The following is a 20201-nucleotide window of genomic DNA, read 5'->3' as shown; positions in this document are numbered from 1 at the left end:
TAATATTTTTCTAATTATGTTAATATCAAAAGTTATCTTTAAAAATTATTATATTATATATTTATCACAGCATGTAATTTTCATTTAACTAAAAATAAACTATCTTATATTAATATAAACAAGGAAAAAAAAAAGTTTATTTTAGAAATAATTACTCAACTAAATAATAAGCATTAACATTTTTAATAGAATATAAAAATTATTTAAACTTATTTGACTATTATTTACTTTATATATACATTAACATATAAATAAGTGTAAAAATAATTGTTTAGTACATACTTATTTTTATAAATAAATTCATTTAATAAGTTTTAAGAATTTAGAATGCTCCTAAAGTCATATGTATATTTTATTCCAACCTTAAAACGTAAAAATGTTAACATGTTCATTGAAAAAAAAAAATGTTTTTTTAAGAGAAAGTTTTCCTCTTTTTTTTTTGTATAAGGTAAATATCAATCTTTTTAACCTCAATTGTTATATAATCTCATTTCACTAATAATGATCTTATTATTGAAGTCACCTGTTTTCGGTTATAATGTATATTTTTAATCACATTATTAAAGTGTTGGTATAAATAAAATAAATACTTATAATATATTACACCTTACTTTTGTTATATATTTTGATCAACATCATTTTTATTTTATTTCTCTCATTGGTGTTAACTTAATTTATTATAATTGTTTAATGGAAAGCTAATTAAAACTTTAAATGGGACGGTTATATATTTCTAATAAAACTTTAATTTTATTTAAACAATTCACCTGCAATTTTATTTATTACCTGATTTAAAAAATATTTTTTAATGAATATATTTAAGACACATAAAATTAACAAATTGTAAAACCATTTATAACATAATATATATATATATTTTTTTTTTTTAAAATAATTATAAGATATTTTTATATATAACTTTTATTCTAATCAAAAAAAAAATTTTGTTTTTATATATTAATAAATATAAAAATAAATAAATATTAAATATATTATTTTTGAGTTAAATTAACACAAAATTAAGTAATTTATTATAGTAAATATCTAACATCAACAAAATAATTAATTATTCACTAAAAAGGTGAATCCTTTTTACTAAAATATAATTAATATTTACCTTTTTAAATATTTATTTTAATAAATCTCATGTGTATTCATTATCATTGAACTTTTTAAAAATTTTTACCTATAAAAGATAAAATCACTTCAAAAAGTTTTAGTTATATTAACCGTATCCAATAAACACTCTAGCATTTCTAATTCTACTTGAGCTATAGTATAAATACCATTTATAGATATTATAAAAACTAGTTCCAAAGAAACAAAATTTTTAAACTTTATCATGATAATAACCTTATTATATTTAAATTTAAATATTCAAGGTGGTCATTTATAAATATGTATATTTTTAAGATATTAATATAAATAATTTTTAAAAATATTAAGTAAAAAATGTTTTTTTCCCTACTTTTTTTTATACTTAATTTGTTTATAAAAATATTTTTAAAATAATATAATTTATTTTATTATTGTGATAAATGATATTACATACTAAAAGTGTAGTAAACAAATTGTCATTTATACTTAATTTTACTATATTTTTGATAAATTACATATATTTATTATATATATTGGTACCACAAAAAAAAAATCATTATAATGTCATTCCATTAATAAATTTATCTTACACTATTATCTCTTCTTAACAGTATTCCATTATACATTTTTTAATCATTTTAATGCAATAAATATATTATTTTTTTTTCCGATATCTATTTCTTAAGATAACATATATTGGAAATTTAAGTGATTGTTATTTTTTGATTAAAATTATCAACATTATTCAATACTAATCCATTAGAAAGCATATATTTATACAAATCTTCTCATAATATAAATCAAACTTTTCAAGAACTTTATTATATAATATTTTGTATATATATATAAATATATTATGGTAAGATAATATTAAAAGATTTAAGTAATGATCCATAGATAAATAAACTACATTTTTTTTAATATAAATAAAAATATTTCATATATATATATTTATTAATAATTTTTTCTAATCTATTATTACTTTATAAATAATATATAACTATTTTTTATGTGAGGAAAAGTTTAAAAAAAAAAAATAAAATAAAATACGATACATGGTATAATAGTCATTTATTAACATTATTAACAATTCTTTTGAAACTTTTATAAAATGAAACATTTTGATGACATCAATCTTTTTATCATTTTCACTAACCATCTTGTCACTTTCAAAAAGAGCACCGAAAATTTTACATCTGTCTTTAATTATTCATAATTATCTTATCCGTACTTTTATTAATACAAAATAATATCAATTTATCATAATTATACAAAATAAAAATACTAAAGCAACATATAAATTTTTTTTTAATATTAGAAATTTTAAAGTAAAATATAATAAAAATATTATTCTCATTATATGAATATTAATTTTTTTTTTTTTTAAATTTTACTACTATAAACTTATAAATATATTATTTTTTTTTTAAATTGTTTATATATTTAAAATAAAAAAAAAATTTTTTTTTTAAAATATAAAATAATTTATATCTATAAATACTATTTATGTGTTGTTGTTATTATTATTATAATTTTATTTTTAAATATAGTATATCTATTTTTACAGGCATAATACAGTTATAGGCTTTTCTTATATTTATTTTATTGTTAAGAATAATTTTTAATAAATATACTTAATAACCTATATATATATATATATATTAATGATTTTAAATGAAGAATGTTAGAAGAACATTTTAATATTATATTTTATTGTATAAGGAAAATACCACAAAATACTATTATGATTATATTTTTGATAATTTTATTTATTTCTCCTATGCTTTTTACTATAAGTCCACAGTTATCTTTACAACAAACTTTAAGACCACGTTCCTCTTGTTTAGAGCATTACTTAGCTGGTGAGGGGGGAACATATTATGATGATGAGGTGACACTACCAATATCAACACCACATTCAGATAGTGATTCTACATATTTTATTAAATGTAGAATGCCAAAAAGTGGAGAAGGTTATGAAAAAGTTGAGACAATAATAAGGAATGCCCTGGAACAATGGCATCCTATAGGAAGATCTGAGAAACGTACAATTGGTTATCAGTATGTTTTATAATATATAACTTTTTTTTTTTTTTTAAAAATCTTTTATTTAATATTTAAATATTTTAGAATTAAAGATAAATATTTAATTGATAAAATTCTTCAAGATTCCAGTACATGTGAACAAACAATAACAATAGATTGGACTGAATGTTTAAAAAATGAGTTAGTAAAAGTTCCAATAAGAAATATGAATTTAAAAAAAGAAATAAGTCAATTGAATTTATGGCAAGATATAAATAATAAGTTAGATGGACATGATGATGAATATTTTATGGGAATGGTTGAGGATGACGATTATTATGATGAAAATGAGTATGTTGAATTTAAATTTTTTTAAAATTTAATAATATTTTAGAATATTATTTGAGTTAGTAAGTTATTCTGGGCAGAAGATAGGATTTAGAAGACTTGACAGTGAAAGAGGTATGTTTTAAAAAATAAAATAAAAAAAAGGGATTGAGAATTGTTTATTATAATGTATATCTAAAAATTAGTTTAATTCATATAAAATATGAGTGTATTAAAAGTTGTCTATAATAATTTATATATAAATTAGTTAAATTCTTTTAAAAATATTAACTTTTGGAAAAATTTTTTTCATAAAATATTATGTAAGGTGAATAATTTTTTTTTTCAAATATTTCAAAAATATTCATTTTTATAACATTTTCATCATCATAAATATTCCATTTTAATGGATTATTTTGTGAACATGTTGCAGTAACATAATGTCCACAATTTAAATTATGTCCTATATGAATTATCATAGCATTAAGATAATATCCAACAAAAGTTTTCTTTAAAAATTCTTTTGTACTATATTGTTTTTTTATATTTTCTGGTGATTCATATTGTTCCATAATATTTTTATGGTACATTTCATTTCTATACTCTCCATGAAAATAATGATGTATTAATGGTAAAAAAAATGGTACTGGAAATGTTCCTTTAATTTTTTCAGCTATATTATAATTATATATACTAGATAAATTTGTTTTATCCAATACATTAAATCTACATATATGTAATATAAGTATATTTGGTTTACTTTCTATCCATGGAAACATTAATGCAATTTGTTTTGACTTACAACTATCACATTGATATTTGTTTTCACCATCTAAAATTTCAAGTTTAGACCAACGTGCTAAACTCCATGCACCATATTTACTACTTTTAATATCACTATTAATATCAACAGGAATTGTTAAAATATTAAATTTTTCTTTACTTTTTTTACATTTTTTACAATGTTGACATATTATATTTTTTGTAATAGATCCATTAAATGTTGATTCAACTAACAATTGTTCTTTTGTTTGATTTAAAAATTCTTTACAATCATCTAAAGCTTCTAAAATATATGAAAGAAATTCATGAGCATCCTGTTGATCATTAATTAAAAATTTTGGTTTTAATTTTGAAAATTTATTGGAAAAATATGTTAAACCATTGATAGATTTAATTTTAAGTGAATGAAATAACATATTTAGAGATTGAATAGTCTCTATTGCTCTTTGAAATTTCTAAAAATAAAAAAGATTAGTAGAATTAAAATATATATTTTACATTTTCAAATTTTTTTTCTTCTGTATATTTTTTCATTGTTTCTGTTATTAATAAAATTTCATGGCGAAATAATTTACATTGATATAAAATTTGTAAAACAGCATTTAAATAACATGTATTACCTTGATTTGGTAATCCTAAAAGATTTATTTCATCACTAGTATTACTTTTATCTTTCATTTTTTTATAAAATTTGTTAGAAATTTTGACATTAGATGTAAAAAATATTTAAATAAAAAAAAAGAATACTGAATTTCACTATTATTTTAAATATATAATACTTAAATTTGAAAATTAACATTTTATAAATGCAAATTATTAATCTATAAAATTTTAAGCTCCACACGGTGTACAGAGATTAACTGTTACAAATGAACATGCAGGAATTGTTCATATATTATCAAGTCAATCAAAAAGTTTACCCGAAATATCATTAAATAAAAGTGAGGAAAACCTTATTGCACCATTTATTAAATTATCACCTTTAATATGTCAACAAATTGTTGTACCAAGAAATGAATGTATATTTGAACTTAATACAGATTCAGATTTTGTAAAAGTTATTCTTACTCCTATTGATCAATTATTAAGTCTTAACTTTAGAACTGATAAACCAAATACAAGATTTTTTACAGTTCATTATACAAATAATCAAATATTAAATATTGATATTGTTGATGGATATCTCTTAACTGTAAATCATTTAATTCACCCCCTAAAATTTATATCATCAGGAAAATGGCATCATTTAGCTATTGATTTAAATAATGCTGTAATTTATATTGATGGTATTACTACAGCAATCTCGATTACTCCTTCAAATGGGCAGGATCATAGAAAAATGATTTCATCAATTGATTTTAATTTAAATGGCCAAATAACAAATATACATCTAAATACAGAACATAATATATTATGTGATGGTGATTCTAAACTTAATATTCAAATGACACAAATGTTTCTTAGAAAAATTTGCCCCCATTACAGTGAAAATTATTGTCATTGTCAGGCTCCTCTTTCAGCTTTATCTTTTGGTAACAAAAATAAATTATACATGTGTGAGAATGACAAAAAAAAATTAAATGGTTTTCAGTTGGCGAGAACTACAAATAAAGTTTCCTTTTTATTTTTACAACATGCTTTTGATAATTTTAAAAGTTTATCGGTATCTTTTAAGTCTGACTCCAATACAGGTTTAATATTTTTTGGTGTTTCTAAATTATCAAAATCTAAAGAAAGTTCAATTATTCAAATTCATTATGTTAATGAGGAGATGTTTGCTTTACAATGCTTCAAGACAGATACCCTTTCAAGGCGTTGCCAGGCCTGTCAAATTAGAAAAAAAAATGGTTTTGCTTTAGAAGAATGGATAACTGTATCACTTTTTCATTATAATGAGTACCAATTTTTGACGGTTGATGAACAGATCTGTCAACTAATACCAAATACTCATGATTTTGATAGTTCATTATTATATAAAATATCTGAAAATGTTGAAAATGCTCTTTTTGTTGGTGGTATGTTTTATGCTAAATCATCAAATCTTTGGAAAAAAATGAATACTGAAACAATTACTCCTTATCTTGATACTACACGTGAAAAACCACCAAGTTTACGTGGTTGTATTAGTAATTTATTTGTAAATGGAAAAAAACAAAAGTTAGATAAAATTTTTAGTGAACAAGTAGCTTTATTTTCACGTGATAATAATGAGAATGTTTTTGATATGACATCACATTGTAATACATGTCCAGAAGAGTATGAATGTCATAAGGCAAGATGTCGTCCTTCAACTCCAATATTAGGTTCTGAATCTGTTTGTGATTGTGCAAGTATATCAGCAATTAGAAAACCAAATTCTCAAAGTTGTTTACTACCAGATTATGTTAATAATAATATTACAATAAAAAAAGAAGAAACAACAGTTGAAAATTTATTACTTACTCATTCAACACCAATAATAATAGATAATATAAAATTTTTTGGAAATAGAAGAGCTGTTATGGATAAAGTATTTTTATTAATAAGATTTCCATCATCATCAGATAGTTTAATTACTATACTTGATTTTGGATCTATTCGTTTATTAGTTGGAAATAAAGGTACAAGAGTAATAGTAGAAATTGACTTTTCTCATAGAGAAGAATTTATTATAAGTAATAATGATAACAGACTTAATTTATTAAATTTTGAAAGAACTCCATTTATTGGTACAACATCAGAATCAAGATCAATTAAAATTCAACTTAATGATGATATTAGATATATTCCTATTGATGAAATACCTTTATCAAATGGTGCTGAATTGACAATTTCTCCTGTAGTTTCATCAAATACTGTAAAAAATCTTGGATGTATTGTAACATTTTCAGTTTCCTATGAATACAAAGAAACACAACATTCACATTATCCCGAAAATAGAATTGATCAAAAAGATATTTTAAGTTTAATTATTAGTGAAATAAAAAAACAAGATTCAGGTTTAGCTAAAAATCTTATACAAACAAAACCATGTGGAATACGAGATAGTTCATTATGGTCATTTCCAGGAACATCATCTATTGGTTTGTTAAGTGAATACACATCAGATCCATTTTTTGAACCAAATATTGGAAAAAATAGTTGGATTCATTTTTTGTTTTTCTTAATTATTATAGTTTTTCTAATACTACTTCTGATATGTTTATGTTTTAATTGTGTTATTCGTTGCCGGCGTGCTGGTAGTTATAAAACAAAAAGTAAAATTGATTCCTCAAAAACAAAAGGATATAATATAATAAAACGTCCATTACCTAAAGATGGTAAAATGAAACGTTCCTGTAAATCACGATTACAACCTGATGTATCAGAAAAAGAATATCTTCAATATGAATCAGTAATAGGATCTGGTATTATAGAATATTCCCCAAAAACAACATCTACTCATACTCCATCTTCACCTGATGAGTGGCAAAGGCAACCAGTCAGAGCTAGTAGAACATACATTGAAAGACTTTCAAATATGAAATCTAATAAAAATAAAAATAATAATAATTTTGATACACCAATAATATCAAATCAAAAAAAATTATCCAACAAATATTCAAACAAAAGTGATAGTTTTTTAAATGATTCAATTGATTTTGGTGATTCACCACCAACTTATGTATATAGAGCTCCAATAGCATTACAGGAAGATGAATTTAGAAACGGACCAGAAAAATCATCAACATAAATTTTTTATAATATACTTTTTTTTTAAAGTTTTATAATCTTGATCTCGCTTATTTTTATGTCCAATTTAATTCGGTGTTTACATATACAAATAATTTTTAAAAAGATAATAAAAAAAATTAATATTAATTATATTTCATTTTTAGGAAAGAATAACATTGCAAAAACTTAAACAAAAAAAAATATATGGATAAAAATTAATTAAGTAATTCATAAAACAGTAAATATGGTGAATACTTTTGATTACGATATAAAGTTAAAACATCCATAGTATATGTTGAGGCATCATCATATATTCTCCAATTTAATGGATTATTTGTTTTCATTCTATATGCCATCACATAATGACCCGACCCAATACTGTTTCCTATATGAATTACCATAGCATATAAATAATAACCAACAAACTCTTGAGATATAAATCTTTCATCTGAATATTGTGCTTTTATTAAATTAACATCTTCTGTAGATTTTAACAAACGTTCATAATATTCACTATCATAATATTTTCCATGAAAAAAATGATGACAAAATGGTATAAAATAAGGAATAGGAAAACAACCTTTAATTTTTTTTATAAAACCATAATTTCCATGTTTAGAGTAACTTCTTGATGTAGCTATTCCAAATCTACATAAATGTAAAATTAAATGTTGGGGTTGTTCTTTTATCCATGGATACATAAAAGCATTTTGTTTAGATGCACAATGACTACATGAATATTTATTTTCTCCTTTTAATTGTTCAACATTAGCCCACCTAGTCAAGCTCCATGACCCATATTTTTCTGAATTTTCATTATAATTTGCATTTAAAGGAATTGTTAATATGTTAAAACGTTGATCTTTTGTTGAAACATTTTTACAGTTTTGACATATAATTTTTTGCGCTGATGAAGCATTAAATGGACTTATTAAATCACAGTTAAGATTTCGTTTCAAATATTCACGACAATCATCAACTGCTTCCAATAGATACAAAAGAAATTCTTGTGCATCTTGTTGACTATGAATTGAAAATTTTTTTTTCATTCTCATAATAGAATTTGTAAATTGTTTGAGACCATTTGTATTTCCATGTTCCATATTTATTAATAAAATTGATAAATTATGAATTACATCAAAATACAACATTAATTTCTTAATTATATGATATTTATTTATATTAATATCCATTTATAATACTTACCAAATTTAATTTAAAACTATTTTTATTAGAATTAAATAATTTAGACATCCGAGAAATTTCATTTTTAAAAGATGAACATGAATATAAGGCTTGAATAACAGCATTTAAATAACATGTATTACCTTGATTTGGTAACCCAGGTCTTCTCATTATATTAAAATAATATATATAAAATTTAAAAAAAAAAAGAAATAAATTTATATGGAAATTGTTTCAAAGTTTTCGTTTCAAGAAGAGATAATAACTTTTTGGAGATGCGGCACTCGAAAAGTACATTTAAATTTGAATCTTGAAAAAATTTTTACAAAAATGTTAATATTATAAATTTTTTAAATATAAGATGAAATCGATGATTAAATTTGAAATTATTTTTTATTTGTTGTATTTTAAAAAATGTTTTTTTAGTAAAAGGTAACTATTATGTATATAATAATTATTTCTATATATATTAAAAATTTCAATGTTAATAATATATGAAAATTAAATATAATAATTTATGAATATTTAAGATTTTATAGATATAGATATTAATGTGAAGATAAATTATATATTTATAACAATTCTATTTTGATAATTTAATTTTTAGCTTGTAAGTCTAGATAAAGAAATTCATTAATTCTTATCCATACCTCTGAAGCAGTATCTAAATAATTATGATTTGAATTTTTTACATAATAATAAAATTTTGGCCTTGGAGAGTTTTTGTAAATAATTTTTGCATGTGAAATTGGTACTAGTTTATCATCAAAAGCATGAATTCCCAAATAAGGACAGTTTATAGATTTTATGTATTGTGAAGTGTTAAAATATACTATAGAGGATGAGTCTTCTTCAAATTCTTCTAGTCCTTTACTTTTCGATCCACAATGAAAGAGGTATTTTATTACTTGTGAAATAGATGCTGGTGCTGCCATTGTAATTAAACCTCCAACATTTCTAGCTGTTGCTCCTATAGTTGATACAGCTCCACCTAAAGAAAATCCTAGAAGAATAATTTTTTTAAGTGGAACATTCATTTTTATATGAATATAATCTATTAATGAAATAATATTATCTTTTAATGCATCTTCACTTGGTTTTCCTCCACTAATTCCATAACCAGAATAATCATAACATATTATATCACAATTTAAAAATAAAGCGATGTCCTTCATATTTGGGTATCCAACAATATTATCCCCAATATCACAAGCATTTTGATGTGAGTATATTATTGTATAATTAGATTTAATAGATTTAGCAAAAGCACATGCTATAACCTAAAATATAAATGTACTATAATATCAATTATTTTCTTACATGTTTTGTTACACTACATTCAATAAAAAAATACATGAATTTTTTTTTATAATCTACACATGGATGTTCAAACATAAATTGAAGATTATTCATGTTTGTATGTGATTTTGTACCTTTTTTTATTACGTTATATTCATATTTTTCGGAAGTTTCTATTTCTTGAAAATACCAGTATTGTGGTTTAGGATTCCAAAAAGCTCCTTTTCTTGAAATAGATGAACATATCGGGGGGCAAAATAAAATATTTGAAAAGTTTATAAAAATATGTAAATATCTTAAAAATGACCCTATACATGTTGCATATGATGATGGTGAATCTTCTGGTGAACATTTACAATTAACAATATATGATTGATTTCTAAGAAAATCTAATGTTTCCAAAAAAACACATTGTTCTTTTGTTAATGCAACTCTCGACATATAAAACTTTCCTTCACTAACATGTTTATAAATTTCATCTGATTTTTTTTTACATTCTTTATTATTTTTTAAAGTTATTCTTAATTCTATTTCATCTTTCATTTCATCTGTTTTTTTTTTAGAATCTAATGTATCTGCCCTAGCCAGATACTTTTTCTTTTTACACTTTTTTCTACTTACTTTTAATGTTTCCTGTATTTCAATTGTATTTTTTGTTTTTATACCAAAATTTTGAATTGCTTTTATCTGTGGATTAATACCTGATTCACTAAATATATTTGTATCTTTTGGTAATGCTTCTATACATGTTCTTGGAATTAAAAATAAATCATCATATTTACAATTACTTTTTGGTTTTTGTTCTTGATTCACTTCTAAATTTTTTTTTTCTTGGCCATTATTATCATCTCCAATTTTATTTGTTGGTTTATCTTCTTTTTTTCCTGTTATTATTCTTGAATGATTTATTAATTCTGTATGAAAAGAAGCAATTTCAACGATACTTTCTTTGTTATCAGAAACATGATTAGAAACAAATAAATGTTTGTGACGACAATTATGACGATGCATATAATTATTATAAAACTAAATAAGTATTAATTAATTTTATTTTAATCAAATTTGAATATATAAAAATACATTTTGAAATTTTATTGATGATTGATATTCTTCATTTATTATAGAATTTATATATTTTTTTTATTATAACAATACATAAAATAAAGATAGAAAATTTTAAAATACTTTTCAATAAAAAACTTAAAATATATTATCTTAATGATGCTAATAAAACAAAACAAAAAAATTCTTTTGTTTGTGATACATAGTTGGTTTATTATTAGTAAAAAAATTAATAAAAATTTTGATTTAACTAAATAAAATATTTAAATCAATTAATAACGTATATTATAAACACCATCATTAACCAAATATTCAACATTAGGATATACAATGTATTTATAATTTCTTTCAAAAACATTAAAATTCTTTATTTTAAAACCTGATACTAAAATACCACTTACTTTAAAATGTACTACAATAATTCTTGGAATTCTTTGTTCATCAGTTGATGTAATTGATGGTAGTAAAAATTCAACTTGCATATTTGCAGATTTTAAACCACCAATATTTTTTAATCTCCACATTACGGTCTTATTTTTTGTATCATGTTCAACGGAACCAGAAGTTTTGGTAAATTTTGGTGAAAATACTTCATTTCCAACAGGAAGAATAATATTAATATAATCAGCTCGATTGTTTTCATTATAATTTGTCTTTAATTGTAAATAATAAATAACTTTACATCTCCCAATTAATCTTTTATTACAAGTAACTAATACGATAGGTCTAAAATTTATATTTGCTGATAAATGATATGACATTAACTCAAAAATTCCTTCTGGTGGTATAAATTTGAGATCTTTTTGTATTTCAAATGCTCTTATATCAACACAATGATGTAAATTGTATGCTTCTAAGGAAAAAAAACTTTTTTTTTCTTGAATTTTTCTATGATATCCTTCTGTTATATATTTAAATTTATCACATAACTTTATTGTTATATCAGGCATACCTGATAATGAAACATCAAGAAATATTTTACCTTTAACATCATAATTTACAGCTTTTCCAGATTGATTTATTGTGATACTAACACTTTCATTTATAACAATATTAACATTATTAAATTCATGAAGAGTATTATGAGCTCTCCAAGAAACATAATTTGTAACTGCTGGTGGGATACGTTTAACAGATTTATCTTGAGATCCATATTGAGTAACATATTCCATCAAAATTTCAGCATCAGTAATTTGTGGAAAACCAAAATCCATAACTTCATCCATTATTTCATATATCAATAATAAATTATTATTTATAATATCAATATTTATTACTGTAAAATATGCTTCAAGAAGATCATTCAATTTTTGTAAAAATGTATATGACAACAAAACATTTGCATTCTTTTCAAGTACAGCAACAAAAAAAATATTTTCAAATATAAGATAAAGAAATGTAAAATTATCTGATTTTAATAATGGTGAACTATTTTTGTTAATATTTTTTATAAACAAATAATTAAATTCAGAAATAATATTTTTATCAATATTTCGGTAATTTTTAAACAGAAGAGTATTTCTATGTGCATCAAGAAAAAATAAAGCTGAACAACATATAGCCATAATAATTTTTAAACAATAATAATCATATTTTAATGTAAATTTTTTTTTATCTTAAAAAATGAGTGAAAATTTAAATATTCTTTTTAATTTATTAAAATAATAACAAAATAATAAAATTAAGTTCAAATAAATCTACATCCAAGATTGTTTAAGAGAATGATAATTGGCTTTGTATCTCGTAAGAATTGAACCTAATACTAAACTAACAAGAATAATAATAATAAGATGGTAGTTGAAATCATCATGAAGCATATCAAACTTTCCAGAAGGATATATGTAAGTACAGTAAAGATCTTTACCAAAGGCGAAAATATGACTAACAGATTCAAGACCAGCCGAATGTGAAGAAATATGCCTTATTTGGAGAACAGTATTATTTCCAGTAACATATTGATCAGGTGTAAAAATAAGTTCTGGAATATATTGAATGAGACCTTCTTCTCGTTGTTCCTGTGTAATATCAAATACACGACGACCATCTAATTGGCGTTTTGATATTTGAGCAATACTACCAAACGGCATACCAACAAGAAGACTTCTTGTAGTCAAACCTATATCAGTTTTTGTAACAGAAAAAGCAGTAACACCTTGTGGGAAAAGATAAGATTGAACAGAAAAATTTCCTGGATAAGATTTAGACCATAAATTAATAGTTGATACATCCTTAAATTCATGTCCATCAAATAATTCAACAATACTCATTTGTTGTCGTCTTGTCTTTAAGTTATAAAAAGACATTGCTAACCAATTATCACATAATACCATTTTAAAAGGTAATTGAGCACTTTTCAATTTTGAATTATAAAGTGATTTACCAGTTATTGTATCAAGTATAACAACCTCTGAAACTAAAGATGTTTTCTTTGAAGCATAAGCTATAGCTATCATATGAGGATTCAAATATTTATACAAAACATTGTTGTGTCCAATAACATATCCTAATGATTGTGTTTTTTCATTTGCTTGTTTACCAACAATATTTGCAATATATTCATCCTTCATATCTCTGTTAAATATCCAGACAGTTTGTAAATATTTTTTTGCAAAATCAAATCTTGTACCACGTAATTGTCCTGTTTCTTTATTTGTCCATAATAAATAAAATGGTTTATCATACAACAAAATATCAGAATCTTTAAGAGGTGGATAATACTCGATATCATTAGGTTGTTCTCCAAAAAATAAAATAAGATTTTTCATTCTTTCTGAATTTTGTTTTGGAATCTGTTCAACTCTAATAAGCTTCTTTGAAAGTACTTTTCTATCTATAATTTCACCTGTAATCATATTGAAAGCTAAAATTCCTGTTTTTCCTCCAGTTATTCCATATGTAACAACACCTTGATTACTAAACATTGATGAGTCAGTTGTTCTTTGAACAAAGAATGGGACTATTAAATTATTTAAAATATCTGTTAATGGTTCAAACTTTGAATCAATAGATATTTTCCATACAATATTTCCATTTTCATTGTTTATTGCATAAATTGATCCTTTAAGTGTTGTAACAATGATATATTTTTTAAATTTAAAATAATCTCGTTCTAACGGTTGATCATCATCATACAATTCTTGTTTCTTATTTTTTAATCCACTCATATATCCTGCAGTAGATATGCTTTTAAAGCTTAACTTTCCAATAAGTTTAGAAATATATTTTAAATATTTTCTAATAAGTGTTTGTGTCTGTTCCATTTGACTGGTTATACGTAAAGTAAAATTACCAATAATAGTTCCATCAGGATTTGAAAACTCTTTTTCAAACAACATATCCATTTCTGAAAGTGGGAGATCAACAAAATCAGATTGCGAAATATAAGAAAGATCTTCATATCTAGTCCATTCATGTAAAAAGCTTTCTTCATTTGAAGTTTCAAAAAAGTCTATCTGGCAATCTTTATTTACTCTTGCAACATATACATTGATATCATTACTATCTTTTTTAACTTTAAAAAAAATATTACCAATATCTGTAGGGTTATTTTTTTTATTTATTTCTAAAGGTTTTGAAAATATTGGACTTCCTAGTTTCTTAGAATCATAAAGAACAACTGTATTCTTGTTTTCTATAGAAATTATATATCTCTTTTCAATTGTTGATGCTACATAAAAATCAGAAGAAGATTTTTCAAAAACAGGTAAATCATTTTTATTAAGATCATAAATTTTTGTAAAATCTTCACCAGACAACAAAAACATTCCATTATTTGTAACACTTAAAATTTTATTCACAGATTTTCCATCAATATCTAAAGTTTTAATATTTTCATTATTATAATAAACTATTTTCATATTATCATTTGTTTTACAAAGAAGGAATTTCCCGGAGACTACACATGTTTCATGATTAACAATCATTTTATCCAATTTAGTGGTAGTCCATGATTTTAAATCATCTTTATTAATATTAAGAAGATTAATTGTATTTTTTGAAGAAAAGACTACATGATAGAATGATTCTGAAACTAAAATACCAATTGAAACTATATTTTTTTCTACATCTAATGGTAAATTGAATGACTTATGAGATTTTTCTTCTACATCTATGAGATAAACTGTATTATCAAAAACTGCCATAACATTGTAACTATCTAGTAAAAATATATTATAATTTTCAACATTATTAGATGTCAACAATTCTTCATAAAACATTTCTCCTGTAGATTTTTTAAATCCACGAACAATACCATCAGCAAAAATAGAGTAAACAGCTACAAAAATAATTATGTATATAATTAATTTTGAAAAAAAAAACTAACCATTATTAATGGATACTACTTTTACTTCCTTTTTACTGTCGTCAAATAGATGCCTCCAACCTTTAAATAAAAAAATTATACTAAAAACAAAAAAAAAAATATACCAATTGTTCCATAATTCATCGATAATGTGGCTAAAGTATTGTTGTCAGAAGTAACTAATATTAAATCATTTAATTTTTCATTTTTGCCATTTAATGTTTCAAAAACCATTTGCTTAGGGCATCCTATATATTTTTGTGTCCTATAATTATATAGAAAATTTTTTTAAAATTTATAACTAACCATTCTGTTTTTAATACTGTGTCATCTTCAAAAGACAATGAAATAGATATTACCAGTAAAATAAATTGTAAATATTTCTTGTTCCAATTCATTATTTAATAGCAAAACTTAAAAAAAAATTTAGTTTTAGCTAATAAACAGATTAGCTAGGAAGTGACAGTTGTCCAAAAATAAATTGTCTTTGCAAATATCGTAATAAGAGTATAGTGAATAATTTGTAATTGCTAAAATTAATTTGTAAAAAGGTAAATTTATAGATTTTTTTTATTTAAAAAAAATGGTTTACTTTTAATTTTGTTTATGATTTTCAATAAAATGTTTAATTTTCAAAAAAAATAACATTTCTAAACATTCAATTACCTTATTTTGATATAACTTTTATCACTAAATTATTGTCATTGTATAATTTTCCCAACTTTTCTTATCACTATTAATTAATGTATGGATTATACTTGGTAAAATGAATATATTATACTGATACACTATAATTATTATCGACAATTTGTAATTTTTTATTTTAGTTTTTTTTCCAACAAATTTATAATTAAATTATTTTAGATTAAATAATTAATCATTAAATTTAATTTAACATGTTACAAGAAGTTAAAAAAGCAGCTTCTGAATTTATAACATTTTTAAACAAATCAGTTACTCCATTTCATGGTAAGAAAATTAACATATAAATAGTTATAATATTTTTTAGCTGTAAAAGAATGTAAATTGATGCTTGAAAAGGCAGGTTTCAAAGAATTAAAAGAATCAGAACCATGGACAATTGAAAGAACAGGGAAATATTATGTAACAAAAAATAGATCAGCTATTATTGCATTTGCTGTTGGTGGTAAATATGAATCTGGTAATGGATTTTCTATTGTTGTTGGGCATACAGATTCACCTTGCCTACGTGTTAAACCAATTTCTAATTTAAAAACAGACAATTACATCCAAGTTGGTGTCCATACTTATGGAGGAGGAATTTGGAGAACATGGTTTGATAGAGATTTAAGTGTTGCTGGTGAGGTAACTGTTAAATGTGAAGAAAAAGGTATTGCTATTAAACAAATTAACATAACAAAACCAGTTTTGTTTATTCCAAATTTGGCAATACATTTAGAAAGTGATAGAAATACATTTTCTTGTAACAATGAAACAAATTTAAGACCAATTTTTGCTACTTCTCAATTTGATGAAGCAGGAAAGAATAGCAATTATCGTGAGGAGAAAAAAAATGAGCTTTTAAAAGAATTAATAGATCCTCGATCTATTTTAGGAGAACATCATGATAGTTTTCTTAAAATGATTGCTGATGCAGCAGATGTTACTCCTGAAGATATAATAAATCTTGATTTATATTTATATGACAGTAATAAGGCTTGTATTACTGGTTTTAATGATGAATTTATATCTGGAGGGCGTTTAGATAATTTAGTTGGAACATACACATCAGTTCGTGGTCTGATTGATTCACTTAATGATTCACAATTTTCAGACGATGGAAATATTCGTATGGCAGCTTGTTTTGACAATGAAGAATGTGGAAGTCAATCAGCTCAAGGAGCTCAGTCAGCTTTCACACAATGGGTTCTTCGTCGTATATCTAAGGAGGGTTTCGAGTTGGCAATGCCTAAATCTTTCATGATTTCTGCTGATCAAGCACATGCTTTTCATCCAAATTATAGTGCAAAATATGAAGAAAATCATAAACCAAAGTTTCATGGAGGTATTGTTGTTAAAATTAATCCAAACCAACGTTATGCTACAACAGGATTGACTCATTCAGTACTCAAACAAGTAGCATTTGAAGCTCAAGTTCCACTTCAAAAAATGTGTGTTCGAAATGATTCACCTTGTGGATCTACTGTTGGACCTATTTTATCTGCTGAACTTGGAATGATGGTAATTGATGTTGGCTGTCCACAATTAGCTATGCACTCAATTCGTGAATTTGCAGATATCTCATCTATTTATCAAGCAACAAAATTATATTCAACATTCTTTAACAGATGCCATTCAATTATTAACCAACTTAATGAATAATCTTTCTTACTTAAAAATTTATTACAACTAAAAAAACCTCAATAAGATATTTTTTTTTAAGAAAAATTGTTTTCTTAGATAAATTTTTCAATTGCCTGAATTATTTTTTAATAATTTTTTTTCTTTAGCAATGTGTAAAATAAACTATGAATAACATTTAAAGTACATCTGTTTATTGGAAATTGTGTTATCTTTTAATTAGAAAATAAAATGTGTTACTAAAAATAATTTTTTAATTTATCAAAATTAAATATTGAAAAAGTTGCATTTCTTTGATATAATTTATACAATTTTTGATTAAATATGATTCAATTGCTAGTGTAGTAATTTTATGAATAAAATCAAATAATTTTTTTGTTGATATATTTATATATCAAGTTTATATTCAAGAATTATTTTTTTCCATCTCTCTTTTTTTTTTCTTCTATCTTTTCTTTTTTGTAAAGATTGTTTAGTTATATTGTACTTAACTTCATGAAAGTTACTTGGAGAGAAATAATCCATTGATAACAATTCATTGGTTGATAGGCGTTTTAAAGGATTCAGTTTAAGTAATTCTTTGACGACCTTTGTCACATTAGAAGGAATGTTTATAAATTCTAAATCAAAATTTTTATTTGTATCAATATCAGGAAAAGATATTTTTTTGACATCAGGAAGTTTTTCCCATTCAGCATAATCATTTAAATCAGGTATACCGAGCATTTTTATAATTTGATATATTTGTTCTAAATCTGTTAAACCATTAAATATTGGATATCTTCGATACCACTCAAATATTATACAACCAAGGCTCTAAAAAAGTTGAAATAATATTAACTTTTAATAAAATATTTTTTTTACCCATAAATCAACATGTTTGGTAAAATTTGTCGAACCAAGAAGTAACTCAATAGCTTTATACCATCTAGTTCCAATATTTGTTATATTATTGTCATTTCCCTCAATAATCGTCTGGCCAAAATCTCCTATTTTTGCCACTAACTTATCTGAAATTAATATATTTTCAGGTTTTAAATCACAATGAATTAAATTTTTGCTATGAATAAAATCTAATCCATTGACAAGTTCTGTAAACAATTTTTGACCAAAACATATTTGATTTAAATTATCATAATCTTCCATTATATCACGTAAATCCCATGGTGTATATTCCATAACTAAGATAAATCTCTCATTACTTCCAAAACAATATTTATATTTTGTTATATTTATATTATTTTTTAAATTTTTCATTAATATAACTTCTCTAACGATATCAATATGTTTGTCAGACTTTTTTGTAATAAATATTTCTTTAAGAGCAACCAATTCTCCATTCTGAAATTATAATTTTAATTAAACAATAAAAAACTTTACCTCACAACTTCTTGCTTTATAAACATTTGAAAAAGATCCTCTTCCTACTTTTTCAAGTGTTAAATATTGTTTATTTAATATATTCATTAAAAAAAATAGTTTAAAAATTGAGTTTTAATAAAAGTAACGTAGAAATTTGTGTATCATCTAAAATTATTTCACTTTATGAATTAAATTTATTATATAAAAATTATAAATAGCGAAACCTTAACAAAATATGTTTCTTAATTTAAAATTTTATATTACATAAAACTTTTTTTTTTGATAGTTTACACTTCCTTCATTTTCTTATAATTTAAAACATTTTTAATTTTCTGGAAAACTTATGTTTAAATGATAATAAATTAAATAATATATATTTACATAAAAACAATAATTATTACTTTTTATAAAAATGATTTTATATATATTAATATTTCAAAAAAATAAATAAAAATAAAAATAATAAAAAATATACATTAAGTTAATAATTATACATATACCTGAATTTATTTTTTTCTTTAATTATATAATTAATAACAAATGATAATATTTTTTATATATTTCATTTACAGACATATTAACTGTTAAATTACAATGTTCAAATTTTTATAACATATTTATATAATATAAATACATTTTGATGATTAATAAATTAATCTATGAATCATACTTAATAATAAAGTATTTACAAAACTAAGAATTTATTTGATGTATAGAAAAAAAAATTTATTTCAACTTAAAA

The 20201-nt window shown here is 22.6% G+C and overlaps 9 protein-coding genes across 9 annotated transcripts; 3 read left to right on the top strand and 6 right to left on the bottom strand.

The window, feature by feature from the left end:
• Window positions 1-2878: 2878 nt before the first annotated feature.
• On the top strand, window positions 2879-3596 carry SRAE_2000246200 (Hypothetical protein; the record flags this gene model as incomplete). Its single annotated transcript, XM_024653533.1, has 3 exons — window positions 2879-3159; window positions 3229-3474; window positions 3518-3596. The coding sequence occupies 3 exons, from the start codon at window positions 2879-2881 to the stop codon at window positions 3594-3596; spliced, it is 606 nt and encodes a 201-aa protein (XP_024507000.1).
• A 141-nt stretch (window positions 3597-3737) lies between these two features.
• SRAE_2000246100 (Ubiquitin carboxyl-terminal hydrolase 46) lies at window positions 3738-4649 on the bottom strand (the record flags this gene model as incomplete). Its single annotated transcript, XM_024653532.1, has 1 exon — window positions 3738-4649. The coding sequence occupies one exon, from the start codon at window positions 4647-4649 to the stop codon at window positions 3738-3740; it is 912 nt and encodes a 303-aa protein (XP_024506999.1).
• A 195-nt stretch (window positions 4650-4844) lies between these two features.
• Window positions 4845-7945, top strand: SRAE_2000246000 (Laminin G domain and Concanavalin A-like lectin/glucanases superfamily domain and Concanavalin A-like lectin/glucanase, subgroup domain-containing protein; the record flags this gene model as incomplete). The annotated part of the gene is made up of 2 exons (XM_024653531.1): window positions 4845-4862; window positions 5087-7945. The coding sequence occupies 2 exons, from the start codon at window positions 4845-4847 to the stop codon at window positions 7943-7945; spliced, it is 2877 nt and encodes a 958-aa protein (XP_024506998.1).
• Window positions 7946-8141: 196 nt separating this feature from the next.
• SRAE_2000245900 (Ubiquitin carboxyl-terminal hydrolase 46) lies at window positions 8142-9282 on the bottom strand (the record flags this gene model as incomplete). The annotated part of the gene is made up of 2 exons (XM_024653530.1): window positions 8142-9083; window positions 9133-9282. The coding sequence occupies 2 exons, from the start codon at window positions 9280-9282 to the stop codon at window positions 8142-8144; spliced, it is 1092 nt and encodes a 363-aa protein (XP_024506997.1).
• A 425-nt stretch (window positions 9283-9707) lies between these two features.
• SRAE_2000245800 (Hypothetical protein) lies at window positions 9708-11421 on the bottom strand (the record flags this gene model as incomplete). The annotated part of the gene is made up of 2 exons (XM_024653528.1): window positions 9708-10391; window positions 10432-11421. The coding sequence occupies 2 exons, from the start codon at window positions 11419-11421 to the stop codon at window positions 9708-9710; spliced, it is 1674 nt and encodes a 557-aa protein (XP_024506996.1).
• Window positions 11422-11744: 323 nt separating this feature from the next.
• On the bottom strand, window positions 11745-13037 carry SRAE_2000245700 (Clathrin adaptor, mu subunit family and Clathrin adaptor, mu subunit, C-terminal domain and Longin-like domain and AP complex, mu/sigma subunit domain-containing protein; the record flags this gene model as incomplete). Its single annotated transcript, XM_024653527.1, has 1 exon — window positions 11745-13037. The coding sequence occupies one exon, from the start codon at window positions 13035-13037 to the stop codon at window positions 11745-11747; it is 1293 nt and encodes a 430-aa protein (XP_024506995.1).
• A 132-nt stretch (window positions 13038-13169) lies between these two features.
• SRAE_2000245600 (ER membrane protein complex subunit 1) lies at window positions 13170-16173 on the bottom strand (the record flags this gene model as incomplete). The annotated part of the gene is made up of 4 exons (XM_024653526.1): window positions 13170-15748; window positions 15797-15856; window positions 15901-16040; window positions 16082-16173. The coding sequence occupies 4 exons, from the start codon at window positions 16171-16173 to the stop codon at window positions 13170-13172; spliced, it is 2871 nt and encodes a 956-aa protein (XP_024506994.1).
• Window positions 16174-16671: 498 nt separating this feature from the next.
• Window positions 16672-18118, top strand: SRAE_2000245500 (Aspartyl aminopeptidase; the record flags this gene model as incomplete). The annotated part of the gene is made up of 2 exons (XM_024653525.1): window positions 16672-16744; window positions 16785-18118. The coding sequence occupies 2 exons, from the start codon at window positions 16672-16674 to the stop codon at window positions 18116-18118; spliced, it is 1407 nt and encodes a 468-aa protein (XP_024506993.1).
• A 366-nt stretch (window positions 18119-18484) lies between these two features.
• On the bottom strand, window positions 18485-19564 carry SRAE_2000245400 (Cyclin-dependent kinase 7; the record flags this gene model as incomplete). The annotated part of the gene is made up of 3 exons (XM_024653524.1): window positions 18485-18913; window positions 18962-19438; window positions 19478-19564. The coding sequence occupies 3 exons, from the start codon at window positions 19562-19564 to the stop codon at window positions 18485-18487; spliced, it is 993 nt and encodes a 330-aa protein (XP_024506992.1).
• Window positions 19565-20201: the final 637 nt, after the last annotated feature.

The sequence above is a fragment of the Strongyloides ratti genome, assembly GCF_001040885.1.
Source record: "Strongyloides ratti genome assembly S_ratti_ED321, chromosome : 2".
In the NCBI taxonomy this organism is placed as follows: Eukaryota; Metazoa; Nematoda; class Chromadorea; order Rhabditida; family Strongyloididae; genus Strongyloides; species Strongyloides ratti.
Note: the sequence above shows the minus strand (reverse complement) of the source record. Positions and strands in the feature narration are given on the sequence as shown.